Raw genomic sequence first — 13,951 nt, 5'->3', positions numbered from 1 at the left:
GAACCAAGAAGATGATTCTGTCTGCTTTCTGATCGCTGCTTTGCCGCGGCTATCACCCTCGCCGACGCCTCATCACGAACACAAACCAAAGTCGTCCATGTGTGTGTGAGACAGAATAACCAATAATATACAAAAAGATAGAATCCATGTGTCGTTTTAGTGTATAACGTGCATCCACTTTGAGAAATGATACCCTCAGATACTAACGACCAACAATAAAAATGCCGTATGCTGTCACCTTTATTTTGACCTGGAATCATTGCCAGAAAGGGTAAACGTATTTCGGTAAAGTCACGTGACTTTACCGAAAAAACCTAAGAATATGAATCCTTGCAGTCACGAAAGCTTCAAATCTAGAAGTAAACGCATTTTATTTTTTTCTCTCATAATTTTGATACTGCCAAAAAAAAGTCCCATAGATATTACAGTAACGACAAACATTTGGTTAACCACAGAGAGTATTCTCGTCAGGTGTGGCAATAATACATGGGTAGGGCAGTTTGCTCATGTAAATAATACCTGCACGTGATGGAGGTAAAACAATAATGGCATACGTGTTGTCAACAGAAGCAGTCATGAAATGTACGGAATGGAGTTGGGGGTGAGGCGGTGAGCCGTGATGATCTGTGCTATCTTTTGAGCGGTTGCATTATCAAAGGGGTGTTGCTCAGACTGTCAGGCTCACTTTGTTTTCTGCCTTAAGATTGGTTTTCTGGAAATGGATGGTCTGAGTGTGTTCATGTTGGTGGATCTGTGGATATGTCTCAGTGTTATTGGTCTTTGCTGGTTGTTGGCCAAGTCCAGGCTCAAGACGTGAATTATCTCCTGTACCTAAACTTATTCCTCTCTCCTCTATGTGTTTTCAGTCACACTTTTACAAGAGTACTGTAATCTAACATTTTCCTCACCTGTAATATTGTATCTCATTTTCCGCCCCTACATCCATTCCGTCAAAAAACAACATTTCCACGAATTCCTCTTCAATCTATTGAAATGCATCAATTCTAACACGTGTACAGTGAGGTTGTATGTAGAGCTTTTATAACAAAAAAAACATTTGTTAAAATACTGTTGTGTGGGAGTGTGTTCATGGTTCTGGGGTTGTAATTTCAAGGTGCTTTTCAGAGAGTGGTTGTCTAGGGATGGTTGTTTGAGTGGTGATGGCAGCCCAGCTATTTTAAATACTTAACATGTACAGGGATGATTGTGTGGTTGCTTCAGGAATTATCTACCATTATCAGCCATTGCCTATCCACTGCTGGACAAAGGCCTTCTACCCTAGCCGTTGCCAATGCCCTCGGGCATGCCGGGCAGTGGTGGCGCACACCTGTAATCCGCACTGTGGTTGGCAGCGAGGGTTGGTGGGTTATACATCTTGTTGCAAAACGACCTTGCTGGAGGTGTCGAAGTCGCCATAACCTGGCTTTGCCACGAGGTGGTTTCAGCAAAGTGTGGCCTAATGTCCATCTGTTTCATCCAATAAGGAAGGGTTTGCAGGTTTTTGTTGTTGTTAGGCTAAACATGCATTTTTATAATCTCTTTTAAACATTTAGAACTGTGTATACTATTGACTATTTTGTGTATTCCATATGTTAGTGATGTAATGCTATATTTACATTTTAAGCGCTCTGCGACGATTTTATTGTGAGGGGCGCTATATTAAATAACGCTTGATTGCCCTGCATCAGATATGAGTATCGACCGTGTTGGTTTTCTCCAGGTGCTGCAGCTTCCTTCCAAATTCATCAACACTCATTTGCTTAAACATTTTAAGTGACTCTACTGTATATGCACCTCCGTGTTTGTGGATTTATAGCGTCAAAAATATTGATGGTGTAGCGTTAAGAGATGCAGCTGGCATGGATTAGGCGATATACAAACACGAGTTATTAGTATTGGCCATCAAACCCCTCTGGCGACGTGCCCAGGCCCACTTACTTTCCTGAACAGAACACGTACTTCTAATTCCCATGTGTTCCTTGATCCATGTGTTCCTCTTACTGACCCTGTGTAATTCCCCTTATTCCAAGCGTGCATTCCTTCATCCCTCCATGCGTATTTGTGTTCTATTCCACTTTTGTACCAAACAAGTGAGTGGAAACTTAGTAACACAAAAAATAACTCAAACTAAAGGTCATTTTAAAGGTGTACTTTGAAGAAAGGCTATTGCCCAAAATGTCTTCGTCTTATTTTTTTAAGACCACAGTGTTGTGGACGAATGTGTTGACGTTTTTTTTGCCATTGTTATTCGTGCTTGTGCACCACCGCCAACGCAGCAGCATCAACTTCACCAAATAATTTGCCAAGGTGTGGTTCATTTTCTTGGTTCTTTCGGTAAAGTCACGTAGTAGGGAAATAATAAAATAATATAAATATAAAACAATAAAAATTCTCACGACGTTTCGACTGCAACACAAGCAATCATCATCAGGTGTGAACATTTTCTTGCTGTGGATTTCACACCTGATGATGTTTGCTTGTGTTGCAGTCGAAACGTCGTGAGAATTTTTATTGTTTTATATTTATATTATTTTTCTACTACGTAACTTTACCGAAAGAACCAAGAATATGAATCCCTGCAGTCACAAAAGCTTTAAATCAAAATTCAAGGTGTGGTTGTTGGTCCTGGGGTGTTGATGCTCTCTCTCTCTCTTAGCAGGGGGTGGTTGGTCTGGTCTGGTCGGTTCTTCTGCAGCTCAATGCCATCTGCACCCATCCCCCCCAAGCACATACCGCGCATCGCTTACTCGGCTCACCGCGATGCTATGAGATAATGGGGCTTTAAAAGGCAAAGTGCCACTGCCCCGGCCAGCTTAGGGCGGGCATTTTGCGTTATGATAGACGACCATCATTTGATTCAGCTGTTCACAACAAACCTGGAGTGATTCCACCGCGACATCACACATATATTCTAGAAGATTCAGGCTTGCTTGACTACTGTAATCTCGATATAAGGTTTGCTCCATTGGTTCACTTACTCTGCACGCCCGAGTGAAGACGTGGTGTGTTTCTTTCACCAGAGTTGTACTGCAAACACCTTACACGGAGTAACAACATCGGAACTCCTCCTTCAGTCAGAGGGGGACGCCGTGGCGCGTCGTCGATATGTCGAGGTGAGAACGGAGTAGCGCTGAGGCTTCTCCAGCCCAAGCTGCACCATAAACCCACTCACTCTTATTGGTGGTAACATAGCTCATTGATTTCACTGATTTTGAGCTGTTCCAAAGAAATGTGTACAACAAATAAACGCTGCAATCAACTGGGAATTAAAGTGGTGCTATTGCAATGCGGAGGGTGGCTGAGAATGGCAGAAAACGGTGAGTGATTATATTTAAGGAGTGATGTTTTGTCTACATTTTTAATCCAATGAAAGGCGTGGATAGGAAAATAATCATTTGACCCATACTGCGATAACAGCATTTTCTGACAATAACCAGCAATTGTGTATTTTTTTACAATGGCGTACCCGTAGTCCATACGGCACATGACTGGGTCAAGCCTCACAACACAGAAGTTTGTGCGAATGTTTCATAGGGCGAGTGCATGGCAGAGGGTGGCCCAAAAGTGACTTTACTGTGATGGCCACATGATTAATTGCATTTGATTTACATCAGCATGCCAGTTATGATTATTATGAAGTATTGTCTCCGTTTCGGATAACAATTGAAAGAAAATTTACAATTGAAAACATTAAATTCTTAGCATGTCAATTTGTAAATAAAACTGGTAAAACTGTACTGTACACGAATTGTCTACTTTTTGTCTTTAAAATAACTTTACGCCTCCATTTCCCAAAGCCTTATGCTACAATTAACAAATGAAATGGAAAAGGTGAAAAGCAGCATGGATATGCAGTATGCAAGCTAGAAGATTTCCACTGCGAGACAGAAATAGGAGCACGGAGACACGTCACTAGCTTTAAGTCTCGATAGATAATTTTCGATTTTTGTGATTGCATCATAAAGGGACCCATTACTTGCATGCCTTGGGAAAAATACACAAAATATTACCTAACGCCAATGGCTCCGTGTAATACACCTCGTTATCTCGCATATCTTTCAAGACCTTGCACTCTTACCTCTCTGACCACATCCCAACTTTCAAAAGCACTGTGCTCCCCACTTCAGGCATCATTCACACCTTAGGGGTCACTCATCTGTTGCCTTCACTCTGAGAAAATGTGCAATCATTGAAGGATTTCACAATATTTTGACAGTCAGTGAGACATTTTGAGCCATTTATTTGGCGTCTAGCAGGTATCATTTTTTATGGATTGAGTCCTGCTGAAGTTTGCAAAGTGGGTTGTTATTCATTTCTGCTTTCTAACAGTTACCCGACTCGTCGTTATGGCTATACATCCAGTATGTTATACGGTGCCGATCTTTGGCATATGATTTTTTCCCCGTATGACAAAACTTTACCCACATGGCGTAACTTGAAACCAAGTTTGCAATTCTTCTGTGCAGCCAAAAACTAGTGCAGAGTCTGAAGTTAACCCCTGAAACCCAACTAATACACTTTTCCCCTTTAAAAATTAAAGCGTCAACACATTTTATTGTTGCTCGGTCAATGGCCAGGGTCAACGGCGGCGTGGTGTATTCCGCAAATATGCCCGACTGTAAGGGCGGGCACAAGCTGGCGTGAGTAGGTTAAACGTTGAGTTTTATAAGGGCACCACGGGGTGACCAGCCCCTCCCCACCCAGCCCCACCCCTCCCACCCCCACCTTCCCCACCCAGCCCCTCCCCACCCAGCCCCTCCCCACCCTCTCCACCCAGCCCCTCCCCACCCAGCCCCACCCTTCCCACCCAGCCCCTCCCTCCCCACCCAGTCCCTTCCTGCACGACGGACGGACACAATAATCCCCTGTGGGCTGGTGTAACCAGAGGTTCCTACCAGTATAAAATATATCACTCTAGAAACTCAAACCTATAGTGCACGTTTGAGATAAACAATGCACCATTGCAAGCTAGAAATGAGCAACACAACATGTTTGGAGAAAAATGGCCATTGCCAGTTGATAAAAGTTACAAACTACACCTGGGTTACCAATAGCAAGTTTTTGCAGTTTGGATGTAAGCAGGACGAGCACTGCAGCCAAGGAAATTGAGAAATGAGCCTTGTTTGATATATTTTATTTCAGCAGCAAAGGCCCAATAAGCCGTTCGGCTCTATTTCGTGGGCATCCTACGACGGGTAAATGTGTTGTACAATAAAGATTAACTAACCATCATGGTTACAATACCGTACAAACAGCAAGTATTGGCACGTGCTTTTACATTTCACAGAAATAGGGAACCGGTCACACACGTAAAGCTAAAAATATACAAATCATGACTAATCTTAATTTTGGGGCTTTCGTGACTGCAGGAATTATTCTTTGGTTCTTTCGGTTAAGTCACGTCTAAAGATAAAATAATAAATTATTAGAACCAAAGAATAAATCATGACTACATTCTTTTTACAAACAAAAATAAAGGAAGGGGGAAAAATTACATTTTAACAAAACAAACAGAATTGATAACCGGGAACTTTAAGTACGACCCACATAGACTTGGGCTCATGCTTCTCTGCTGAATATTTATTACAGCTACATCTAAAAGGAACTTGAGTTTCAAGAGCAGTTGAAGGCTTCTCGTGGTCGGCAATGCTTGAATCCCAAATCTAATGCAACGGCGTTCCAAAATGAGGGAGCAGCCATTGAGGCCTTCCCCCCCCACCACAGACCGTATCAAACTTTACTTCCACAGACCGTTCGAGAGTGAAGCTGACACGCAAGCTGCTGGTTATTGTGTGCGAGTGTTGCAGAGCAAGCTGGAGCGATGACACAGGGCGTGGGGGAGGATCTGCTCGGGCACTGCTGCGAAATGGCTCCAGCTGCCCTAATTGTCACGACCTTCAAAGTGTCTGCGAGAGCTTGAATCAGCTCCTTCAAGAAAAGGTGCTTCAATCGGCTTGTGATTGGGGAAGGGTAGGTGGGGTGCGGGACAATAACCTTAGAGCGAACATACTCAATCGCTAAAAACAACTATTGTCACTTTAGTAATTCAAGCAAAGTGTTAAGAGAATGAGACATCTCGGACAAATGACAATCTTAATGAAAAAAATTGTCTTGGGGAACCATTAAAGCGGCAACAGTGTAGAACGAATTTTCACAAACAAAAGTGAAACTTCTTCTTGGTTCTTTCGGTAAAGTCACGTAGAAGGGAAATAATAAAATAATAAAATAATACAAGTAAAACATCCCTGCAGTCACGAAAGCTTTAAATCGAAATTTAAAAGTGAAACTTGTTGGCCACGTATTACTCAATTGCATATAAATGTTATGGCCACGATTGACTGGTCGGGCTGGGGTATAAATAACTGCCATTGCATTCACTGCACAACAGCTAAAACGGGTCGATATTCAGAAATGCCTTGTACTGTATTTTCCAGAATTAACTGTATATACTTTCATGGACTGGCAGTACAAAAGATCAGTAACCTCTATTTCTCTATGCGAGTTTCACATAACCATAATTTAAAATGAATATTTCATGTTAAACTGAAAAAAACGCTGACACAAAGTGCCTTCCAATTTAGATATTTCCCACATTTAAAATAGAAATGGGAAACCTTTATGAACTTTGAAATCCCTGGACTGTATTCCAAATCAAAAAAACATTCTGCATCCCCAATGAATATGAAGAGAAAAATGTAATCACAAGTTGCATTTATTGCCATGAACTAGTTTTGCAAGAGGGCAACTCATTGACCTGAAGGTCAAATGGCATGATTTAATCGTGGGTATCCACATTTAAATCACATAGCCATAGTTCAGACATTTAAAGTAATTGGGCATCTGTTGTTTAGTCGCACCAAAGTGGTATGTTTAGTCGCACCAAAGTGGTATGTTTTTGGAATTTCAATTGGACAAGATAAATGTATGGTAGTCGGTCACCGTATAATGCAGCCAGTACTGTAATTGCCTAGCCCACAGCTCAAAGACTATGATATGATTGTATGATGCCATGACTCCAAAGTTTAATGAAAACTGCATAAATAGGCATAATGAGATTTACAAGATACAATAATTAATAGCAAAAAATATATGTGATGATGATGAGTTAAGAGAGGCGATGTTGTTTTCTTTCAGATTTGATCTGAAAAATTGTGAAGCAAACTAACAATTAGATTGTTTGTAATAATAAAATAATCACCCATTTGATATATTTGTGTCACAGACTTGTGAAAGCATTTAATGAAATGGCAATATTGTTCTCTTGTTTCTTTTTAATTGTACCTCGTTATAGGAATAGCGACAATCGAAAGACATTTGTCAACTGATACTATGATGATGGGGGATGATGTCATGGCGTAATGGTTAGCGCTCTTGGACTTGTAATCCAGAAGCCAGCTGGTTCAATATCCTGGCACCTCGGTTAAAACAGTGGACTAGTTTTATATATTTGAATCCCCCGTCTGTATGAATGCGTACACAGCAGTTAGTTGATCGGCAGGTAGCGTGTGGTGGAATAAAATGTGGGTATGCCCACCTCTTCAAAGACGTTTAACCAGTGTAGAAAAGTAGGCCACAAATGGCCCTGCCGAGGTGTTCTCTAGAGTCCCTCAGGTGGAGGCCCTGCCACGAACAGCGGCATGAGAAGGTTATTGTAGGGCTGCTAACTTTACCTTTTCACCCTGAAAGGCAATAAAATTGTGTCTTACTCAAAGCATGTTCTCGGGATAGAAAACAAACACACGCATGTGATCTGGCAAGGATGAGGTTGCACTGTCCTTGTTTTTAAAAAGACAGTTGCAGTTTAGTGATAGGTTTTTACCCTTCAAACTGGTACAAAAACTGACACCTTTATACAAGGCATCATGTTTGCAATAACCACAACACAAGCAGTCAAAATGCAAACAAAAAGACACAACTCTGATGATGATGATATGCACTGTCCTTGAAGTTGATTGGTCCACACCGGAGACAGCTTTCCTTAGAGCCTAGTCTCCATTGGTGTTGGACCAGATGACGCCAAAAGGCGCACAACTCAAAGACAGCGCACTATCAGAGTATTGAGAGCTCGGGGTAAGCATTTACACTATGAGACATCTCCTTTACCAGTAGCAAAAATATAGTGATAGGTTTTTACCCTTCAAACTGGTACAAAAACTGACACCTTTATACAAGGCATCATGTTTGCAATAACCACAACACAAGCAGTCAAAATGCAAACAAAAAGACACAACTCTGATGATGATGATGATATGCACTGTCCTTGAAGTTGATTGGTCCACACCCGAGACAGCTTTTGTACACAAACTATATTATCCAAAACATGTGAGGTATGTGATTAAAAAAGTAATTGTAGTGCAGATTAGTACACGTCCACAGCTAACTTGGCTTTGGATTTAAAACTTAGAAGTGGCCATTCCAGTTTCTAGGAACGTTTCAAGTACAGGAAATGGCCATTAAACTCCACTCAACCGCACCATTAACCTGACAATTGCTTTTGTTGACCTTCTCAAACTGTGAAATAAAAAAAAATGACTTTTATTCCAAATATGGTGTAATATATGTGCACATGTCGTTACATAATTTCACAATATTCTCCAAAAGGTACCAAAATAATCAAATGGTTATTCATGTGGTTATTTAAATCTCCTGAGGTACAGTATTTATTACATTATCTTACCCAGATGGCTTGGTCAATGGTTTGACCACAATCTCTTAATTATAATGGGTCTAACTTAAACAGCTATATATGTAAATTAAGTAATATTAAAAATACTTTTTTTTCAAACACGCTTTAATGAAATGTACTAGCAATGGCAGAACTCCACGACTCCAGGAAGTGGCCCCGAAGCTTGCCATAACGTAAGGGACCGTGGTCATTACAGCCAACGTCAGTTGAGCGTGAATAATTAGACCCAAGCCGAAACATAACATATAAAAAATAATGTTTAAAAATACTTATTTTTTATAATACTATATAGTATTATCATCAGTAAGACATAAGTATACGAAGTTTGCAATCGATACCATATTGGGAAGTGGGTTAAAATTGAGTTAGAAGATTTGAGGATAAGACGACAACAACAACAGACAGTGAGTTAAATAAAAGCGTGTAATAATAATACAAAAGTCAGGTTTGTCTAATCAAATTAACAATAGAGCTCCCATTGTCTTTTTGCACCTCTGCGCAAGGTGTGGCTATGGTACAAATAAAATGCCATCATTCACTTACAAACCGATAGAGATATACTTGGAATGGTAAAGCATTTCACATTGTATGGTTTAATCAAAATATTCCAAACCAGGCCAGCTGCGATCCACCACACCACTGTGGCCATATACACTAAGTGTATTAGCCATTCTAATATTATAATTATGCCTGAATAATGCTAGTGTCCAGTAGAACTACAATTTATCTCTTATGTGCATGTCTGGATTTTTTGCGAATAAAGCTCGTTGGTTAACTAACATATTGGTAAAACGTGAATGAAATATAACAATATACGCTGCCAAGCTTGGTGGTGTTCATTCGGACGCTGTCTTTCCTATAGCCCTGTTCTTCACCTGCGTTGTGTCCGAAACGTCGTGAGAATTTTATTTTATGTTTTATTTTTATTATTTTATTATTTCCCTTCTACGTGACTTTACCGAAAGAACCAAGCAGATGAAATATAACACTTAGTTGGGTGAAACCGAAAAACCCCTCAATCACCAACCATGCAATTGCTTCATTGTAATGCGTGCAGGAGAGGCAGGTGAAGCTGCTGGAGCGAGACTTGGAGGTGCAGAAGAGCCTTAACAACAAGCTGCTGGAGAATGTCTGTGAGCAGCAGGTGGAGATCCTAAAACTAAAAGGTGAACTGCATGAAGAATACAAATGTTTAGGAAGGCATTGTATTGTGTCATGCTGCATAAAATAAAATGAACAATGACCACAAAGTTTAGATAACATGACCTATGTTGAATACTAAAACACTGCAAGGTGCTGCCACCTGCTACTTTGCTATATGATTCAAATACAACAGTTACTATTAACTACAACCATTTGTATAAATTATAAGTATTTTAGTCAGCCGTTAAATACAAACAGCATCCACGTGTTGAACAAAATCAAAACTATCTTCATGCTGAAACGTGCAGTGGTGGTCATCTTTGTTGGTGGCCCTATACAAGTGAGATAAATTATATATCCCTGTGGAGAGCAACCATTATTATACTTTACCATTCGTATTACAGTTGTAAATAGCCAGTGGTAGATGGTGTCTTATCCGTAGCAATTTTGTAGGTTATGGTAATAGCACGAGCACATAATGCTCAATATGGCAAATACAACATTACATCTAAAAATGTCATTCTGGGAAAAAGTTTAAAATTATATAAAGTTTGCTAAATGTGATTTGTGAATACTGTGCAATGATTTATCAATATTTGTCATGTAGGTGATAAAACAACAACAAATGAAAGCTATACCCAAATGGAGAAATATGAAGAGCCGCGTTTGGAGATATATGAGCAAGCCGTCGAGGTAAAAAAAACTATAATCCCCACAGGGGATTATTGTGTCCGTCCGTCGTGCATCCAAAAATGGGAGGTGTGGGGAGGGGCTGGGTGGGGAGAGTGGGGAGGGGCTGGGTGGGGAGGGGCTGGGTGGGGAGGGGCTGGGTGGGGAGGGGCTGGGTGGGGAGGGGCTGGGTGGGGAGGGGCTGGTCACCCCGTGGTGCCCTTATAAAACTCCACGTTTAACCTACTCACGCCGGCTTGTGCCCGCCCTCACAGTCGGCCATATTTGCGGAATACACCACGCCGCCGTTGACCCTGGCCATTGACCAAGCAACCCAACGTTCCTACCAGCTCCCTCCGCAGGAATGTGTTACTTCATTATTTATACAATAGATTGAAGTGGCCATTTTTGACCAATTGGTAAGTGATGCAATTAATTTGGAAAAAAATACTCTTTTCTCCAGGACTGTACATAAGGGTCAATTAAATGCACACCATACTTGATTTAAACTTAAAGGCAGACCTATCACAATGTGTATTCATTGTCAGGCTACAAAAACAAGGTTCAGTTCGTGTCTTGCACACCTGCAGTTGTATATTTGTGACACATGTTAGACTGACCAGTGTGACCTGCTGCTTTTCAGTCTTCCAACTCGGTGAAGACAATATGCATTCGCAAGCATGAAAACGGGTACATTGAAGCACCACAAGACAATGATGCTTCTCACCTTGAAGCTTCGCGAGAAGCTGAAGCAGCACATGGCGAATCCATTTACGCTACAGATTTGGAGAGCGTTGTGAGCAAAGAGCACAAGCGGAATAGCTCGACAATGTCTGACTTTTCCATGCAGTCGGTCGAGACTGAACATGCAAACCATGTTTCGATACATGGCAACTCTAGAAGGGCGTCTTCTCAGTCAGATTCACTTGCACCTCGTCGCGGTCAGGTAAATGGCTCTGTTCAGCCCATTGAAACTGAGATCCTGCACATGCAACAAAATCCAGAGAAGCCACCCCATCGACCAGAACGTTCAACATCCCTTGGGCTGGCCGGTATGGTTCAAGCTGAACACATCGACGAGGCTAGTGTGACCAGACTCAATGGAGAAATGACCCCACGCAGACAGGTCATTAATGGGGAGCCTTTGGCGAATTATCCTCCGGTTAAAAAAATCACGCTCGTTAATCCGATCAAGAACCTTCGTTTAAATCTGCGTCACAAGGTACATTTCACAGCCTCACGTGGAGGACCTGCCTGCTTTATATTTAATTTTCAACACATTTTTATTTTACCGTGTCCTACTGTTTATAATCACTTAATGCAGAAAGTGGGTTTTTACGAGGCATGTAAAACGACAAATTAATTGGTGAATGTCTTTTCTTACATTTAAGCATCATTGTATAAGACTATTTACAATGAATTCTGTAAAAAACAACATGCTGTTTTTGTACAAATGACACGCAAATGAGATGGTAAATAGACGAACTTTAATTGATTCTTGAATCAAGTCATGATCCCACATATTGGCAAATCAACAAATTTTGAGATTAATCGATACATATTTTACGTGTATGCATATTAATACATGTACAATTAAAAAGGTTTGCATCTTAAGTTCATGTAAAACATAACCTGTTAGGTATTGTCATTTTGTCAAGGCACTAACAAAATCCAGATTTGTGCATTGAATTGGTAATCTGAATTGTTGATCGGCTTTCTGATTAAAGGTGAAGGTCATGATAAATGGAATACACTACGGTATACACAATTATCATCACTTCAGTACATTGTATTTTGGAATGTAAATATGTGAAGAGCAGCGTAAGTTCAACGCAGCTTGAGTTTTATGACAGGAAAATAAGTGGATGGAATACAGCAAAAATAATCCAATCTGCAAAATTCCAGTTAAACTGTAATTTGCATTTTTCTGTGGCCAATCTTCATTCTAAATTATGTAAGACCTAGATTTCATGAAGTGGCTTTGAGAAGCCTTCATCCAGCATTCGATTAACCACGGTGGCTAATGATGATAGAAAATGAGCATATTAAAAAACGAAGACAAAATGATCCTGATGAAATGTCAATGCATTTTGAATTTCTCTTTTTTTCTACAGAAACAAGGGGCAGGCAGCAATGGTTTTGTCCCGCCAAACCTGCTGCGCGATTGCCCTGTCTGCCACATGAGCTTCCCTCCACATAACAGCGAGATTGAGAGGGCACATCATGTCAACAACCACTTTCTGGACAACTGACAATGACATGCTTCACTGCTCGCTCAGAAGCTAGTACATGGAATGTCATTGTTGTTATCTGTGCGAGCAGAACATGAGCAGTTTGTTTGAAATGTGCACAGACAACTATAGTGATTTTTTTTATGTTTTAGTTTTGCCTCTCTTTTTTGTTGTTGTTCGTTTTTTCATAAGTAGAAATTATTTTATACAGTTGTCACCAACATTCATGTTGGGGCATCCTATAGTATTAATTGCACCACGTATTTCACCAATTTTAATTCAAGTGTTTATATTTTGTGTAAAAAAACCTTTCGGCCAAGTTACAATTCGATTTGGAAGTCGTTATTGTAATGCTGACTTCAACTACACACTGCTGGTGATAAAAGTAATAATACATTCAAGTTTTTGTATCGTGATGTATGGCATTTTTTTGCTAACAGAATAGCCGAAAAATGCCGTTGCTTCTAAAAGTTTCGCATTGAGATACAGTTAGAGATGCTTAATGAACCCAAACTGTATTGTATTTCTGTCATATAAATTGTAGCTAAATGCCTGAAATCTAAGCAAAACCAGTTTCTTTTGTTTTATGCCTAAATATATGCATTTTATTAAATGCAAAATTATCTAATAAAATATAAACTGAATATAAGTTAAGTGTATGTGGGCATACAATTAAATACAGCATAACATCTGAGTTTTGATTCCTGTTTTGACAAAAACGATGTTTAATGTAGTAATAGTACAACAAAAACATAAAACATACCTCATTAAAACAAGCATTGTTTGTCAGCATACACATGAAAAATCATACAAACATGGATTGCATTTTTTCCAGCGTGCGAGTGTCCTTGGAAGTATTTCAATAGCAACATGACCTTTCAAACCGCACAATGAGATGACACATGGGTGCATGGTGTGTGTCATGTCATTGCCTTGACGGAAAAGGCTTCTCCATCATTGGTTTTTATCCAGGTTTTGGTGAAATTTGCCAGGTTTCTTATAGGGTGAGTCTAATACCAACACCACGCCTAAAAAAATATAGTGGATCCTTTTCAGAAGTTATCGTGACTCAATGTTAAACGCAGACGGATGTTTTTGGTACTATTTGTTGATCAATCCCATTGAAACCATGAACAAAATAATCCAAGGTTGAGTGTAAGGGGCCGTCCATAAATGGCGTCACGCACCTAGGGGGGGGGGGGGTTGAGAAATGTGACGTCAC

At 40.3% G+C, this 13,951-nt stretch overlaps 1 protein-coding gene across 1 annotated transcript; it reads left to right on the top strand.

The window, feature by feature from the left end:
• The first annotated feature begins 3,030 nt into the window (after positions 1–3,030).
• On the top strand, positions 3,031–12,724 carry LOC144937870 (uncharacterized). The gene is made up of 6 exons (XM_078865417.1): positions 3,031–3,113; positions 5,808–5,940; positions 9,744–9,852; positions 10,437–10,522; positions 11,142–11,188; positions 12,613–12,724. The coding sequence occupies exons 1-6, from the start codon at positions 3,106–3,108 to the stop codon at positions 12,680–12,682; spliced, it is 453 nt and encodes a 150-aa protein (XP_078721543.1). The 5' UTR covers positions 3,031–3,105; the 3' UTR covers positions 12,683–12,724.
• Positions 12,725–13,951: the final 1,227 nt, after the last annotated feature.

This window comes from Lampetra fluviatilis, chromosome 2 (genome assembly GCF_964198595.1).
Source record: "Lampetra fluviatilis chromosome 2, kcLamFluv1.1, whole genome shotgun sequence".
Classification (NCBI taxonomy): domain Eukaryota; kingdom Metazoa; phylum Chordata; class Hyperoartia; order Petromyzontiformes; family Petromyzontidae; genus Lampetra; species Lampetra fluviatilis.
The sequence above is the reverse complement of the archived record's forward strand: the minus strand, read 5'-3'. Positions and strand labels throughout refer to the sequence as shown.

Coding starts and splice junctions, on each gene's coding strand:
- LOC144937870 (XM_078865417.1), top strand. Junction 5,941..9,743: donor ATCAGCTCCTTCAAGAAAAG/GTGCTTCAATCG, acceptor TAATGCGTGCAG/GAGAGGCAGGTGAAGCTGCT. Junction 11,189..12,612: donor ATTCGCAAGCATGAAAACGG/GTACATTGAAGC, acceptor TTTTTTCTACAG/AAACAAGGGGCAGGCAGCAA.